Genomic DNA, 18,457 nt, shown 5'->3' with positions numbered 1-18,457 from the left:
GTCTAATGAGCCGGCAATGATTAGGACAAATACATACTTGTGTTTTGTTTTTGTTTAGTTATCAAATATGACTAGTGACAGTCATGACTGAGATGCACAATTAAAGTACTGGGTGTGAGAGCAATCCTAACATTTGAATGTCTTTTAGAGGAGTTTGTGTGATTTGTAACTGTAAGCTGTTTAGCCTAATGGTTAAGTTCCTCACCATGGAAGATCAGGTTTCAATCAGTTCAATTCAGAGGGGCTAATGGTTTATGCTGATAGTGAAATGGCGTCTACACTCACCGGCCACTTTATTAGGTACATTAGGTGTTCAGTTGCTTGTTAACACACATAGCTAATCAGCCAATCACACGACCGCAACTCAATGCATTTAGGCGTGTAGAGGTGGTCAAGACAACTTGGTGAAGTGCAGACCGAGCATCAGAATGGGGAAGAAAGGTGATTTAAGTGACTTTGAACGTGGCGTGGTTGTTGGTGCCAGACGGGCTGGTCTGAGTATTTCAGAAACTGCTGATCTACTGGGATTTTCACACACAACCATCTCTAGGGTTTACAGAGAACGGTCCGAAAAAGAGGAAATATCCAGTGAGCGGCAGTCGTGTGGACGTAAATGCCTTGTTGATGTGAGAGGTCAGAGGAGATGGGCAGACTGGTTCTAGATGATAGAAAGGCAACAGTAACTCAAATAACCAACCAAAATCTCTGAGGAACGTTTCCAACACCTTGTTGAAAATATGAGATGAAGAATTAAGGCAGTTCTGAAGGCAAAAGGGGGTCCAACCTTTTACTAGCAAGGTGATCCCAATAAAGTGGCCGCTGAATGTATGTCCATCTGCACATATATACAGCATGCTGCACATTTTTGCACTTTCTGCATGCCTTATTGTGCATTGTATTCTGCATACCATCTGGGCACTAGACACTTTTATTTAGTACCAATATCTGCATATATTTATTCGTTCAGTGTGGTCATTATATGCGGTTACCTGTAACTTGTTGTACAGTCTTTATTGCACTGCATCTTTCATCTCAGGTTATAGATAGTGCTACAGATTGTGGTATTTTTTTCTATCTGTGTATACACCTGTAGATTGGATCTGTTTTTAATCTTTTTTTTTTTTTTTAATTTTATTTAATCTTATGTCTACACCCTTTATTACTATTACTGTCCTGTGTTGTGCGTCTGCAACTGGCTGCTAAATTTCCTTCGGGATCATTAAAGTATCTGTCTGTCTGTCTATCTGTACATGTTTGAGGTCATTAGATTAGCTGGCCAGTAGCCCAGTGGTACGAATAGTTAGCCATCAGCCAGAAGGTTGTGGGTTCAATTCCCATGAATGATGAGGTATAACTTGTTGCCCCACTGGGCAATGCACTTAGCCCCCCACCTGCTCCAGCTGCAGCTGCTGTACTAGCAACATTGTGCTGCTCCCAGTTAGGCATAGTTAGTTAGCCAATAAAGTGCATAACACCTGTTTTGTCATCACAGATCTACTTTGTTTATTGTGAAAACCTCTTATGATAAATAATGATAAATTATAAAATTCTATTTCATCATGCAGTGCAGGTAGAGACGGTGTATCTTCAGAACCACAGCTTGTTGTCTCAAATGTGGTTTAAAAGAAATGTCTTCTTTTTTCCTGAAGATCCTCTAGAATGAACTCTTTCAGTGGCTAAGCTAACTCACCGGCTGGCTGGCGAACTGCACTGATGAGGACAATATGTTCCAGTTTTGGGCCTGGACGTCAGAGGAGCACTCTTTAGCAGATTTGTTCTGACCTGAGGCTGTGACGGAGACATGTCTTTTGAAAATAAAAGCATTTATGCCAAGCACAGAGCGGACTGTGTGCAGGATGATGTGAGGTCGCGCAGGAGACTGAGTTTAAACCTCACTGTTTCCAGAGCCGTTGCAGCGAGTAGAAATGTAAGAGCACAGCGTTCACATGAGACTAATACGTCTCCGACTGGAAATTCTGATCGGGTTTAGTGGATGGTGGGAAGTGCTGTTTTGTAATGGGCTGTTTTTGTTCTGACGGTGTTATTCCTTCATGTTTTTGTCTTTTTTTGTGAGGGCTGTCTCCTTGCTGTCTGTGCTCTGGATAGTGGAGTCACCAGACGTTTGGATTGGGAAACATAAGCTAGTTCTCGTATCGCTGTGACGTTATAAGTGCTGTACTTTTAAAAGAAAACTATATAAATCCATTTATCTGGGCAGAAACACTAGATCACCATAGAATAAACACAAATGCAGTGAAACCGTATGAAAACTTATGAATACACTGATCAGGCATAACATTTAAGACCACCTATCAGCTCCACTTACTGTGTAGCTGCACTTTGTAGTTCTACAGTTACAGACTGTAGTCCATCTGTTTCTCTGATACTTTGTTACCCCCTTTACACTGTTCTTCAGTGGTCAGGACCCCCGGAACAAGTGGATTAGAGGCATAGTAAAATAAACAGTTTTTGGTACATTAAACAATGCAAATGTTAAGTGCACTACAAAAGTAAAAAATAAGATATAAGAACAATGTGGACCGTGAGAGCATTAAAACAAGTAAAACTGTAGTAGATGGTTCGACTGAACTGGTTCAAAGATTTTGGACTTCAGACTAAAATCCTTTTGCTTTGAGTGACTCTAAAACATAATTATGTTTATTTTATTAAAATTAAAATTCTATTTTCTCCATGCCAAAACAACCACAACAGCCAGATTTTACCAAGTGTTTCAGTAGTGACTGTTTTGCTGACAATTCTATTTCATTTGAGCTCAAAAATGCAGCCAGTAAACTCAGCTTTGAGCAGCTGTACAATCATAAAATCTTGTTGTTGTCGTCGTCGTCGTCGTCGTCGTCAATACTAATAAAACAACTTGCATAACTGCAGAAAATCTATTTTTCAGTAGTGACAGTACTTGATGTTCCTCACTGATTTTTAGGCCGTGGGACACATTTACTTCAACGCAGTGGGATCTAACTTCACTATGTGGCCATGAGGGACAGGGATGCAGCCTCACGTCCTGCTCTAAAATGCAGGGGCGTGGCTAAAGCAAGGCTCTGCCCATATGGTAAAACCGTTTTGTTTCAGTAGTGACATAAAAACGCATCTAGCTGCATCTAAATCATTTAACTCGACTTAGAAAAAAAAAGACTTTTTGTTTGTTTTTGTTTTTTTTTTGTTGGTATCATATTGGTAGGAACTAATTCAGTAGAATTGTCCATAGAAGTAGCTTGAATAGTGTAATATTCTCACAGCAGTCTCATAATGAGAAGTGTTTTGCCTTGTTTTAAGAGGTTTCATTTTCCAGGGCATCTTCATTTTTTTATGTGTGTACAGTGTAAAATGCAAATCTCAACCAATATCAGCCTAATTTTAGTTGCCTTTTCTGTTATTCTTAGTCCTGCCCACAGTGCTGAACTGTGGCCTGTTGAGCTCTGATTGCGTTTTGACGTGTAATCATACACATTAATTGTAGTGTCTGTTATATTTAATAAAGGGAAGTGGATGTGAACGGCTCGCCGCTGGTGTATCAGCGTATTTCAGGCCAGTCTGAAGAGCAGAAGCAAAAACGCTGTAGCTTTTAGCTGTGAGAAACCTTATTAGAGGGTGAGCATTTGGTCAAATACGATAAAAGGATTTTAGCTGCAATCCAATCCTGGCTTTGTTTTGACACAATGCAGTAAAGCGATACACCGCGCTGTGGGGTTCTGGAGCTGAATATTATCTGGAAGAGCTCGCAGTTACAAAGCAGAGGATGTAGCCTGGAATAATACAAATCATGGCTGAGAGCGCAGAATTGCCCTTTTGTTATTTCTTAGACGCTCGTCATTTGCTGGCAGCGCAGCTTCTCCTCTGTTTGGCTTCATCGTATGCTGCTAAGATCAGCCTGGTCATGTGACGGTCATGTGTTCTGGACTTGGAAAAGGGAAAAAAGTTTGACCCACAGACTCCAGCCTGGAATGAATTGGAGTCACATTGTTAGTCTGTCAGCTGATGTGGTGCATATTCATACTTCATTGAGAGATGGATGTATATATATATACACACACACACACACACACACACACACACACACACACACACACACACACACACACACACACACACATTATCTAAGCCACTGATCCTCCTGGGTCACAGTGGGTGCTGAAGCCTATCCCAGAATGCGGGAACATCAGTCCATCGCAGGGCGAGATGGATGCACAGTTGCGAGCTTGTCTTTGTTTATTTTCTAAGTGAAAACAAGTGAACACATTGTCTATGGGAAACAAACGTATGTGACATGGCAAATTTTCTGTTTTCTGTTCTCCCCCCACCACCCACCGAGTTTAACATAAGGGAAGGGAAAAAACATGAAATAGAAAGGGTGGCAAAGGTTTGCACAAGCCACAAAATACATATTATGCTAAATTCAGCAAATAAGCAGTAATTGTGCATTAAACTGTGCAGTAATGCGTCTCTATAGAGAAAGTTGAACTTCTTTACACTCAGAAAATCAACAATAATGTAAGGTTAAGCAAAAAAATGCACCAAATAGAATCTTTGTGAAAATGGTTCTGTATAGCACCAAAAAAAGAGTTCTTCTATTGATACAGGCTTGACATTAGGAGCAATAGGAGAACCCTTTCTGGTGCTACATAGAACCTTTTTCAAAGGTAGAACCATATACAGCACCTTCTCCATCGATCTGAGGAACGCTTTCAAGATGCAGAGAACCCTTTAATCATGGACAGAGTTCTTTGAGTGGTTACTTGTTCTATATAGATTAGTTTTCTTTACTAAAGAACCCTTGAGCAAGCATCATTTTTTTAAAGAGTGCACACCAATCAGCATGATGCTAACTGCATGTCCAAATCGTCAGTGTAAATACGTGGGGCACAAAAAAAGGGACCAAATACGGCAAAAATATATCAAGATACAAGACCTGTTCCCTATGATATCATGATATTCAGAGTTCCTGAGGTTTTCTAAGTTGAAACAGACAACAAAGCACAATCAAAAACTATGAATACAGTGATTTTTCATTCTATACCTTCAGTATAATTCAGTGTGTGAGATGTAAACAGAGATTCAGAGTGGGATTGGTGTGAAGTGGTTCAGATCTCTTTACAGTGGTGGTGATGGGAACAAGGGGTCGTCATGACTACAACACAGATATAGACATTTTATTTACCATCCAGAACCACCAGAGAACCTGCACAAGTCTTCTGAGTTTATATGGAACGTTGATGTGAAATAATATGAAAATACGTTTCTGTCTAACATCCCGCTTGTATCCCTCCACCATGAATGGATTCTAAAATTATTTCACAGGCAGTGAATTCATAACCATTTCATGTAGGAACTTTGTGTGAAGAGCTTTTAGAAGTGAACGTCTGGTTCCCTTCACCACCACTGTGAACAGTTCTGACTCGCTAAGCTTCTCTAGAATGGAGTGTTTCACACCAAACCGCTCTGAATGACTCTGTCTACATCTTAACCATTGAATAATACAAAAATTCTGAAAACTTGTTGCTATTGCCCTTTAATAAGTTTAAGGTTTTGGGAGTTTGAGTTCTTATGACGGCAGAGATTAGCTTTAGCAGCGGTGGCGCAGATCCGCGGTGAGGTAAGGTGTTTTTTTTTGCCGGGGGCTGATAAGGTTGAGTGGTGCATGTGTGTAGCTGAGATGCCTGTGGGGGATTGTTTTTGGCTGTGAGGGTTTATTTCAGCCTTGGATGGAGATGAGATGAGCTGAGGGGTTCTGGCTGGGTCAGTTCTGTGTGTTATTCAGGGTGGAGGGGGTGGAGGAGTGCAGGCCAGGCCTCGGGGAGGATTAGAGCCAGGCCGGATTTTGTGGGGGAGTTTTTGGAGAGCTTATGATAGCCGGGTTTTAAACCCCTCTCTGCTTTCTAATTACATTTGTTCAGTAGCTCATAGCACATGTGTCTGTTTAGAACCTCAATTACAGCCTGTAACTCAAACACTAATAACAGAGGACAGTAACTGATAAGGAGTCACTTTTACTCTTCTTGTCATCCTTGCGGGTCAGTTATTTGAGAAAATTGCATAACTGAGTCCGTCTTTATCCAAAACAGCAGTGTCATTCATCTCCACAGTCTTTCATTATGGCCCTGCGTCATGTGAAATGCTTGAGTTTATTGGATGGCTCTGTTGCTGGTCAAGTAAAAGCAATAATTAACCCAATATTGCCTCATAAAGGCCATTGTTATGATGCTCTGGAGGCTGAAGAGCACGCAGTAGTGCTTATTGATCAGCACATTCATAAAATGGTCAATACCTGAAACATATTTTTCTTGTATTTATACCCCCCAAAAAATTATTTCTCCATGATCGTTTTCCATGTGAATGAGCTCTATTCTCATTAACTGTGCCTCATTCCAAAAGCACTCCGAGCTAAAACACACCTTATGACTTGCAAGTGCGCGGGGCTAAACTGCTGTAGGTAGAATAGACTTCCAGGAGCTGGTTTTCATGAAGTCATTTTTAAGCCTCTGTTTAGTTTGCATATATGGACTGTATTGACTGGAGAGGGAATGACCTGACCCATTATGCTCATTTTCATTGTTAATGATTTCTTTTTGAATAGATTTACATGCTTTAATTTTCCAAAAACACATTTTTCTCATGCTGTTCGACTCTCTTCACCCTCTGACTGAAACACTCTGTTTGAGCTCTTTAAGCTCCCCTGCACGTCCCGCCCCTGTCCTGCAGTCTGCAGACAGATCCTTCTCTCCTGAGCAGCTGCAAAATCCGCTGTGTCTGTTTCTCCAGCGGCGTTGGTTCTGCCCTATCAGCTTGATCCAGAGTCGATCCTGAAAGTCTGGTCAGCGTCTTCTCCACATGGCTACAGCACTGAACACACTCTTCCTCCTCCAGTAGCCGCTGTGTGAGGGTGTGCCGAACTTGACAGTAGGCGGGCAGTAAGGACTGTTACGAGATGATGTCATCATGTAACAAAGAAAAAGGGCTGGGATTCCAACAAGGCGTTTCAGCCAGCTGAGAAAAGTATTTTCTCTGGGAGAGTTTCTCCCACTGGAGTGAACATAATGGGTTCCCTTTAAACAGTGCTTGTATAGGGAGAGTCATTTTAAAGAGGCACTGAATATTCTGTCGTAACTCCAGTTACGATGAAGCAGTCTGAACCAAAAAATATGCCACATACTGTGACGCATGTGTAATCGATTGCATTACATGCGATGCTGGAAGTGATCTCCGCTTTCTGCCAGATGCATTCCGCTGCGGCGCTCCATGCAGGTTTGCCCTTTTTGCAGCTCTCTGACATGTTGAGTAAGACCTCCCAGTCTCTTGTGCTGGGCATCTCAGAGGTTTTGTGGGAGACTGCTGGAGACGATGCTGCACGTCATTGATTGTGTCCTGCCACATTTTTGGAGAAAGGATCAATGATCCCCTGGTTTCCAGTTTCCGTACCATCTTCTGAATAATACTCTTTGAGGGAATGTGATGAACACCATATTTCTTCCTAAGTTCGCTCTGACATCGCTTAAACAAATTGGTGACCCAATACAGTGCACCACCATCCCGATCAGAAGATTGCACTGTATGTGTGTGTGTGTGTGTGTGTGTGTGTGTGTGTGTGTGTGTGTGTGTGTGTGTGTGTGTGTGTGTGTGTGTGTGTGTATGTATGTGTATATATGTGTGTGTGTATATGTATGTATGTGTGTATATATATATATATATATATATATATATATATATATATATATATATATATATATATATATATAAAAAATAAAATGAGAACAGCATTGGGGATATCAGTCCATGGTGTCAGTGCATCCCTGTGCTGTTAAAGTTTCAAAACACAACAGTCCATGCAGTTCATATATGGAAGTCTGTTTTGAATTTTTTTGTGATGTCACAAAACAACACATTGATAATTATCCTCATACACAGCTTACAGCAGTTTAGCTCCGTCCATTCACAAAGAAGTTGTTTTTTGACATTTGGTGGCAGCCAATCAGAGCAGAAATAGAAAAAAGGGTTTTGGCCCTTTTTTTTTTTTTTTTTTGCAAAATCATTCCTTTAACAACATCACTGTTATGCTGTGTTTACATACAAAAATTTTTATTAATGCGATTAAATACATTCTGATTGTAGATTAAGACTGAAGTGTTTATTCTCACTCTACTCAACAATCTGATAAAATCTGTTTATATGCTCACTACAAGTAATCCAATCCAGAATTACACACGTGTAGAGAACCATTTAGTGTAGACGTTACCATGACAACCAGTCAGAGTGAGATGAGCAGCAGTGAGCAGTACTTGTGTTTTTAACTGCTTTAAAATGACGTCAGACTCAGGAAAACGTCCTTCACATGTCCTTATTAACGAAGGCCGAGAGGAAGACGTTGTGTTCTGAGACACATAAGCTGGACGTCTGTCCCACCACCGTCTTTTAAAGATCAGAGCATAAACTTCGTCTCCTCTGCAGACCAGTTTCTGCTCCGCCGTGTTGAATGGTAAAAACTCTCACTATGACGTGATGCACATGCAGAACGGGCTTAAGCTTTCCGATAGGGAATGTAATCAGATACAGGCAGTTACATGGATATTATTCTTCAATTTAACGGATTATTTACAGGATTACACACCTCGTTCAATCGTATAGAAACTGTATTCCAAACAGCCTCAATCTGACTAGACTATTCTGAGGTTTACTGGACGTATTCTATAATGATTGAGATATTAGTTGGATTATTAATGGATTATCAGGCTGCATGTAAACGTGGCTTGTGAAAGAGTGAGATTTGTTCCCTCTTACAGTGTTTATAATGGCTCGAGTGCTGCAGCTGTATTGTTGTGAAAGTAAAGGGAAAAAGAGCAGCTGGAGTGAATCCAGGTGATAAAATGCTCAGAGAAACGTGAACCTGCTCCGTCTCAGTCTGGCTGCTGCTCTGATGACTGTGTTGATGGTATTTATGGTTTTTATTTATTTATTTATTTATTTTTCCTGGCGTCATGACTGAGAACTTCATAGACTCATGTGCCATAAAATTGCTTTGTCATGGCAATTTCCAGCTTTTCTGCAAGGCTGTAGACATTGCTGGCCTACTGGAGCTGTAATTTTATTTATGACGACTGCACATTTTTTTCCACTATTTATGCCCCCCCCCCCCCCCAAAACAGCCTCGGGGCGTTCTGGCAGGGACTCAAGCGTCGTGTTGCTGCCATTTAGATTTCTGCATGCCTGTGTCAGACTGCAGTGAGGAGTGGAAGTACTGCTGACTCAGCATTCTCTCTTTTTTTCTCTTCTCTTTTTGGCATGATGGTCATGTGAGCCTCCACGTTTTTAGAGTGCAGCGTCTTTACACCGAGTGCAGACGCTCACTGCATCAGCTCCTGCAAACGATGACAATGATGGGCTGATTCTTTGGTTTTTTGGGGGAATAAAATAACAATGGTAGTTCTGATTATGATCATAATTATAATGAGTCAATCAGACGCAGCAGTGCTGCTGGAGTTTTTAAACACTGTGTCCACTCACTGTCCACTCTATTAGACACGCCTACCTTGTCGGTCCACCTTGTAGATTTAAAGTCAGAGATGCCAGCTCATCTGCTGTTGCACAGTTTGTGTTGGTCATCCTCTAGTCCTTCATCAGTGTCCACGGGACGCTGCCCACGGGACGCTGCCCACGGGACGCTGCCCACGGGACGCTGCCCACGGGACGCTGCCCACGGGACGCTGCCCACGGGACGCTGCCCACGGGACGCTGTTGGCTGGATATTTTTGGTTGTTGGACTATTCTCCATCCAGCAGTGACACTGAGGTGTTTAAAAACTCCAGCAGCACTGCTGTGTCTGATCCACTTGTACCAGCACAACACACACTAACACCACCACCACCACGTTCGTGTTACTGCAGTGCTGTGAATGATCCAACACCCAAACAGCACCTGCTCTTTGAGGGGCCATTGGGGTTCTGACCACTGAAGAACAAAGTATCAGAGAAACAAAGTGGAGCTGATAAAAAGGGACAGTGAGCATAGAAACAAATCATAATGTTCTGCCTGATCAGTGTAGATTAAATAACACAAACAAAACATCTGAAGGCTTCTTTGCTGTACTGTATGTCATTGCATCATTAATTCATACATATTAGACCAAACTGGTGACCTACAGAACTACAGCATTTTCATTTGGATTCGGTTTGCTTCTTTCTCTCGACAAGAGGATAAAATAAGCCACAATGATAGACACTGACGCTGAAAACTCAGTCACAGGCACAGCAATACAAACTGGCAGCAGCAGGATGACTTAAAGCGAACAGAAGGATCTTAATGACTCCAGTCTCAGCAAATGCTTTGAGGCACAGTGGATAATATTTGGTGGGGAAAATGCCCCCAAATTAAAGTTGAAAATTATACACATTAACTTCTTAATCACTGTTTCATTTTAAATATATTCATGAGTATGATGGTGCAAAAGAGCAAGAACTGTGCTGTCACTGTCCAGATACTTAGGATTATATACATATAACTCCATGTATGTTGCTGTGTTTAGAACTAAACCTCATATCTCCAAATTGGTAACTTTACAGGAGAAGGAAAAAACACACTACTTTTAATGTACGTCAGTGGAACCAGAGTTTTGTTCAAGTAATTTTGGACTGTTTCTTTTTTTTCCATTCATCATGAAATTTACAGACAATGTAAAGAGCAACAGGTATTTTCAAATTGTTAAAAATGGAATGCAAATGGAGATACGAGATTTTGTTCCGACAACAGCGATATATATATATATATATAAATATATATATATATATATAAAAATATTCTACCCATAACTAAGTACAAGTTATTTAACTAATGTTCCAGTGTCAGGGTCAAAAAAAATGAAAAGGAAATGCCGCAGAACAACTCGGCAACTAAATATCAGCTGTGTTCAGTCAGTGAGTCCCTCTTTCCCTTCATTCCAGCTTCCGTTCTTTTCAGGAGACTCACTTTCAGCTCCTCAAAGAATCTGCAGACATGCCTCCAAAGCTCAGTTTTAGAAGCTGGTTGATGATTTTCTGAAGTAATCAAACCCATTCAGTGGTGCTGAGGTCTGGACTCTGGGGTGGTCAGTCCATTGTCCAGCTTGATGTGTCCGTCTCCTTTTCTCAGTGAGGTTCTTCTTGATCAGCTACACATCCTTTCAGACCCACATCGCTGAGTGGTCTTCTCACAGTGGAAGGATGGACAGAAACACCTGTGGATGTTTTAAGATCTGAAGCAGCCTGATTTTCTCCTCTCTCTCAGAGACGAAAGGTTTAAGTGCTGTTTATCTGATGGGGCAGTTTTGGTGTCTACCAGCTCTTCCAGGTGGTTGTTAGGAGCCACATTGTCTCTGTAGCTTTCAATCATTTTGCTCAACTTGAAACTAATAAACCTCTAATCTCCTGCTGAGGTATGAATAACATGCACTTAATGGTCATTTTGAATAGAAATTAATGAAGGATGGTCTCCTAGATACAGTGCAGTGCATGTGATGAGGTATAAAAACAAAGTCTGTTTCTGCTGCTGGTCTTCTGTGTTTACCATTCTCTGAGCTCTTCCTTCTGTTGCTAGGCCTGTGATGTCACCTGCTCTCTTTAACATGGTTGGACTTGTGTGTTTCAGATCCTTCGAATTGGCCAGGAACAAAGCAGCAGCGAGTAAAATCCCCCTCCCTCCATCCCTCCATAGTCCTACGATCCTCCACCACTCCTCCAGGCTGCCGTGAAGCTCCAACCCTGTTGACCCCTGTATTTTCCTACAAAGGGCAGCAGAGCAGGACGGTGTGGGGGAAGGCCAGTAGGCTAATTAATGAGCGCTGAGAATGAAATCGGGCTGCTGACGGCCAGTGGAGACGCTAATATCCACACTCCGCTCACCCGGCTGGATGTGCGTGCCCCCGGGCTGGCCCCGAGTGCCCAGAGTCCAAAGCGGAATCCACCACGGCGGCCGCCGGGAGCCCAGCGGACATAGCAGACGTAGCGGAAATGCCTACCGAGACGCTGCAGGCAGATAGCAAGCCGGCCTCTGGCCAGTGTGGTGGTGGTGGGGGCGGTGGGGGCAGCTTTGCCTCAGCCGTGCCTTTACGCATCCTCAATAAAGGTCCAGACTACTTCCGGCGGCAGACCGAGCCCAACCCGAAGCGACTAAGCGCGGTGGAGAGGCTGGAAGCCGACAAGGCGAAGTACGTTAAGAGCCAAGAAGTCATCAATGCCAAGCAGGAACCTGTAAAGCCTCAAGTTTTGGCAAAACCACCCGTCTGTCCAGTGCCGGTGAAGAGAAGTGGTGGCTTCGGGGCCTCCTCAGCCCTGAAGGCCTCCAACAACAACGCTAAATCTGACACATGTGCTACCACAACCAAGCGTGAAAACCTCAATCTGGAGATCCTCAAGAACATCCTCAACAGCTCTTCCTCATCTGAAGGTCCTGCCAAAGCCTCCAAAGTTGGCGCCAGAAGCTGGGCGCCCCACCGCTCCTCTGAAACTTCAGAATCTGGGTTTACAGAATCGCTAAAAGTGCCGTCCTCAGCGGTAATGCAAGGTCGGAGAAGTCCACAAGGAGGCGGCAGCAATCTGAACCTGAGTCGGCGGCTATTAGAGGATCGAGGCGAAGGTCATGGAGAAAGGTCACAGATTCACGCTTCACAAAGCTCTTCGGACATCCGGAGGCTTTGTAACGGGAAGCCGTTCCGTTCTGCTGCCCGAAGCAGCAGTAGTTCTGCTCCTCCGCTGCCTCCGAAACCAAGCGCCAAGGCTTTGGCAGCCTGCGACAACCTGCTGGACCACCAGCCTATGGTAGCAACACCTGGAGAAATGGAGCTAGAGATGGACGTTGGAGGTTCCTCGGTGACCCGCAGGCCCTCTTTGCACCGTTCAAAGTCAGACTTAAGCGACCGCTATGCTAGGGCTGGAGCTGACGTAGAACGATTCTTCAACTACTGCGGTCTGGACCCAGAGGAGCTTGAGGGAGTAGGAGTGGAAAGTTTTGCTCGAGCAAACTCAGACATAGTCTCGCTCAACTTTCGCAGTGCTAGCATGATCAGCTCGGACTGCGAGCGCTCACGGCACAGCAACGACGAAGACGGTCTGTCTGACGACGAGGAAGATGAGGACGACCCGGCCGAAAGAGTGCCGTACGGGATATCGGCAGTGGAGAGAAATGCACGCGTCATCAAATGGCTCTACAGCATCAAGCAGGCGCGAGAGTCTCAGAAAGTCTCCCACGTTTGAGAGCACAGATGGAATAAGAGTAACTGCTTATTTCAGTGATTGGTGCACTGTCTTGGAATCTTGAAAGAACTTATTGGCGAAGCCTTTTGTCGTTTTTTCCTAGGTTGCAGCTCTTTTTAAGCACTATTTGAGCTGGATTAGTTTCACTAATTAGGGGTGGCTCTGTAATGTAATTTGTAAAGGATTTGATTGGCTGAATGCTACGGGATGAAGTTTCCTTGGGATTTCTAAACATTTCCACGAGTAGCCTGGTTCACATTACAGCATAAGGCACACTTACTAACAATAACAACATGCCGCATGGCCATGCCTATTGGCTAGTTTTGTTATTCCTTTACTGTGAGGTGGGCTGGAACAGGACTGTTATTGAGGGAGCTCCGGTTCAGCCAATTACAGGACACCATTCACTACAGTTATTACTGTCAGACTACACATGCTGCAGATTTATACTGGATTAATATCACTTCACAATAATTCGGACTGTTAAATACACACTGCACATTCATACTGGATTTAAAATCTCATATCGGCCTGGAATCAGTTAAATTACAGCGCTTCCCCAGGCAAAACTAACCCAGCTCGAGTAGGGCATTAGTGGCTTTTTGCATTCAGCGTCTTCAGAATCTGCATGACCCCCTTAACACTTTCGAAACCCCCCCTCCGCCCCCCATGGCCTCCAGCTACTGCAGCTCGTTAAAGGTACAAGTGTCTGTTGAAATATGTTGAGACCAACTACTACGACTCGTTCTTTCTGCCTCTGTAAGTCAGACCACCGTTATGAAGCCACCTCCTTTTTAGGTGCGTCTGTTCCGTTTCCTTTCCGTTTTTTGTCAGCGTAATTTGGGCGCACTGAGCCAGGAAGCCATATGGGAATGAATGCAGAGCATCAGTGTGTTTAGATGTCCTTTTTTAGCTTTTCTTTATTTTTTTTTTAACTCTTCTGATGATGCATTATGACCAGTATGTGTATATAACTTGGTGTGAATAGGCGCAGCAGAAGCATGTTCCGGCCCCAGTCTCCTTCCTGTCCGAATAAACTCCTCCAGAAAACCCTCGTTTTAGAAAAGTCCCGCTCCTCTCGGTCAGCACCGCTCCAGTGCTCTTTCGTTCCAGCAGTATCACAACACCATCACAGCATTACGTAGTTTTTTTTCTGTTCTGTTTGTCGTCCTTAATGTTCCTTGTTATGACAGTCGACTTTTTTTTTTTTTTTTTTTTTTTTTGTGTATTTCTTTTGTTTTGTGGTTCTTATTGTTTTGACTGGTGTAAATGCTGTAAGAATATGTATATAATTTTAAAGTCGTTGGCAAAAAAACACAAAAATGAAGAAAAAAATAAAACAAAAAAAAAGTTGTTGTGTGATGAAGATCCTGCTACGCTGCTGCAGCCTGTAGCTCTTGGTCTGTCCCCCCGTCTCTGGGCTCGCATCGCAAGACTTTGTCCATGATCAACTCTGTACATCACTGTTGTTATGACAACATATATGTTAGGTATATTCAAGTTGTTACTGAGCTGTTACTTAAACAAAAAAGTCTAAATTTGTTCACATTTTAGTTCTTTTTCATTATTTCAATAAATGGCTAATTTTGCCATCTTTTGCCATCCGTTATTTCGTATAATGGATTTTTTTTTTATTCATGTGTGCTTTAGAACGTTAGGTTTAGTAAATCACAGTGCCTTTCCCACAAAACATCATCAGTACAGTATATGGATGGGAATTTAACAGTCCACACTTTTAATAATATTTAAATATCCCAGCCAGAAAGTACAACCCCATTTTCTACAAAGTTGGGCTGCTGTGCAAAATGTAAATTGAAACAAAATCCAATGATGTGCAGTTCATTTAAACCCTATGTTTAGTTGAAAAAAGTACAAAGATAAAATATTAAATATTGAATCTGAGAAATTATTATTTTTAATACATTAATTTTGAGTTCGATGCCAGCAACACGTTCTAAAATAGTTGAGACGGGGGAACAAAAGGCTGGTAAAGTTGTGTAATGCTAAAAAACACCTGGTGGTTGTTTGGGAACAAGTCAGTAACATGATTGGGTATAAAAGAGCATCTCGGAGAGGCGGAGTCTATCAGAAGTAAAGATGAGGAGGGTTCACCACTCTGAAAGCCGGTAAAGTCAAATTTATCTGTAGCGCTTTTTACAACTGATGTCACAAAGCAGCTTCACAGAATTCCAATAAAGACAAAGTTTTAGCATGAATGTGAAAAATAGTGCAACAATTCAAGAATAACATTTCTGAACATACAATAGCGAAGAACTTCATCATCTACGGTACGTAATATTAAAAGACCCCAGAATCTGGAGAAATCTCTGTATGTGAGGGGCGAGGCCAAACACCAGTATTTGCTGGCTGTGATCTTTGGGCCCTCAGACAGCGCTGCATTAAAAACAGACATGATTCTGTAGTGGAAATCACTGCATGGGCTCAGAAACACTTCTGAAAACCACTGTCTGTGAAAACAGCTCATCACTGCATCCACAAACACAAGTTAAAACTCTAAAACGCAAAGAAGAAACCAAATATAAACAGGATCCAGAAACGCTGCCAGCTCAATTCCTGTATCAAATGAGAACAGGAAAACATTTCACTTTCTAAACTACAGCACCTCTCGTCCCAACTTTTTTGAAATGTGTTATTTGGCGTTAAATTCAAAATGGGTTCAAAATTATTTTCAAAAAACAATTAAATTTCTCTGTTTCAACATTTGATTTGTTTTTGTATTTTCCTTTAAAAATACATTTTTAAAATTTCATTTTATTTACATTCTGCACAGCGTCCCAACTTTTTGGGAAATGAGGTTGTATTTTATTAGTTATGGATATGAGCGTAAGAGGTGATGTATGTTATATATTTAGTGGTTTGTCCTAGCCTGCAAAAGGATGGCATGGGGTCTTGGGGTCTTGTTCACGAGTGACGGGAAGAGGGATGGTGAGATCGACTGCAGGCTGGGACAGGCGGCAGCAGTGATGCGGTCACTGTACTGGACTGTGGTGAAGAGGGAGCTGAGCCAGTCGGTCTACATCCCGACCCTCACCTGTGGCCATGAGCTGTGGGTAATGACCAAAAGAACAAGATCCCAAATACAAGCGACGGTAATGAGCCTCTTCACAGGGTGGTGGGCTACACTCTACTTGATAGGGTGAGGAACTTGGTCATCCAGGAAGAGCCAGTTGAGATGTTTTGGGCGTCCTTGATGCTTCCCCGTGGGGGTGTACCAGGCACAAGCTACTGGAGCAAGCCCCTGGGGTTGTCCTAGGATCCACTGGACATTGGCTCCAAGTTGGCCTGGGAGCAACTTGAGGTCCCCGGGAATGAGCTGGAGGAAGTTGTGGGGGAAGGGTCGTATGGAACTCTCTGCTCTCCCAACTGCTTCTACGAGCCTCTCTGCATTAGGCTGTTAAAGATGATGATGATGATGGTTTTGTCCTTGTGTTGTGGGTCTATGGTAACAGCATCTGGATTATAGTCAAAATATATTTTTTAATGAATTAGATTTTTAACTGTTTTAATGATGAGTAATTTAATGATAACCATTACTAACGCTGCTCTAATGGCATACAGTTGTAAATGCAGAGGTTTGGACTTGAGTCTGACTCGAATCATAAATTTGGTGACTTGAGACTCAATAAAATTTGGAAAGACTTGCAACTCTACTTTGACTTCAACACCAATGACACCAGTGACCTGAGATTTGACTTGAGACTTGCTTATACTGACTTGACACTAGACTTGACACTTGCTTATACTGGCTTGGGACTTGACTTGAGACTCGCTTATATTGACCCGAGACTTGACTTGAAATGAACCTATACTAACTTGGGACTTGACATGAGATTTGCCTGTACTAACCTGAGACTCGAGTCTCATACTGACTTGACTAGCCTGTACTGACTTGGGACTTGACTCGGGACTCAAGTGTCAGGACATAAGACTTGTTACTTGCCATTTAGTGACTTATTCCCACCTCTGCGAAAACAATAGCTTCAAATCAATAATCACTGCTGCGTTTATTTTATAGCTGACAATCATTTTGACTTGTCGTTAAAGCTGCATTGTTTTAAAGATGTTTTATTTATATGTGAAATGCAGTTAGTTCACTATCCTTAGCTGGGAAAGCACCGTGTTAACCTGAATGCAGCCGTGTAATGATGCAGCTAGCCTGATAGCAAAGTGTAAAGTAATGTAATGAGCTCTAAATCCTTGGCTGAGTGACAGGCTGACCTACTTAACAACTTAGCATTGGCACAGACTTGGCATGAGTGGGGCCACTTAGTGGGTCAAAGGCCCACCAGCCAATCATCATGCCCTACTAAACCCACTATACTGGACATGCTTCTGTAGAGGCAAGTGAAACAGTGGGACTGCACTGTGTGCGTTATAAAACATGAGTGTACTGGAATTAGGCAACACTGCATGATTATAGATGATTATGGCTGAATGTTTGAAAGGTAACACGTCTTCCCAGATAGCAGCCTATACAGGTTCGCTGACTGTACCCCCTCGGACCACCCAGATTACTGTCCTGTCTACAAAGACTAGCTAGTTTCTTAATCTCCTCAAACAGGCTTTAAATTGACATATCAGTTTCCAAAATAAAAGTCTAAGACAAATATTACAAACGATTCAGAAAAAAATGACTGTGCTGGATCATTTTTATTTATGATGTACCTTAAAATGATTTACTGAATGAATTCATAAATGGGGTGACGTGATGGTGCAGTGGGTACCTCTGTCGCTTCACAGGGTTCGATTCCCCGGCCGGGTGACCAGTGTCCTTTCTGTGTGGAGTTTGCACGTTCTCCCCGTGTCTGCATGGATTTCCTCCAGGTTCTTTGGTTGCCTCCCACAGTCCAAAGACATGCAGTCAGGCTAATTGGAGATGCTAAATTGCCCCCAAGTGTGACTGTGTATGTCTGTGTGTCTGTCCATGGTGTTTCTTGTCTGCCGCCCAATAAATGCTGGAATAAACTCCAGCACCCCCTGCAATCCAGGAGGATGAAGGCCTTAGAAGATGAATGAATGAATGTATGTATGAATGATTTACAAAGGATAATGAAAGAAGGAAAAAATTTCCAAATTGTACTGTGTGTACATTTTTTAATGAAAAATATTTTGCATTTTGTCATTCTCTACTTAACCACCAGGGGGCCCATATACTTTGTAAAAGCAGCACTGCTGAAGGCCTCAGCAGGCTGCAAAACATGAAG

At 42.6% G+C, this 18,457-nt stretch overlaps 1 protein-coding gene across 2 annotated transcripts in view; it reads left to right on the top strand.

Annotated features, from left to right (window-relative positions):
- The window catches only part of fam110b (family with sequence similarity 110 member B), a 78,854-nt gene extending 64,018 nt beyond the window's left edge, over positions 1–14,836 (top strand). For both annotated transcript variants that reach the window (XM_017706337.2, XM_017706338.2), the window contains one exon: positions 11,629–14,836. In XM_017706337.2, the coding sequence (XP_017561826.1) occupies positions 11,991–13,232 (1,242 nt within the window). In that variant the 5' untranslated portion in view covers positions 11,629–11,990 and the 3' untranslated portion in view covers positions 13,233–14,836. The remainder of the gene's footprint in view (positions 1–11,628) is intronic.
- Positions 14,837–18,457: the final 3,621 nt, after the last annotated feature.

This window comes from Pygocentrus nattereri, chromosome 17 (genome assembly GCF_015220715.1).
Source record: "Pygocentrus nattereri isolate fPygNat1 chromosome 17, fPygNat1.pri, whole genome shotgun sequence".
NCBI lineage: Eukaryota > Metazoa > Chordata > Actinopteri > Characiformes > Serrasalmidae > Pygocentrus > Pygocentrus nattereri.
Note: the sequence above shows the minus strand (reverse complement) of the source record. Positions and strands in the feature narration are given on the sequence as shown.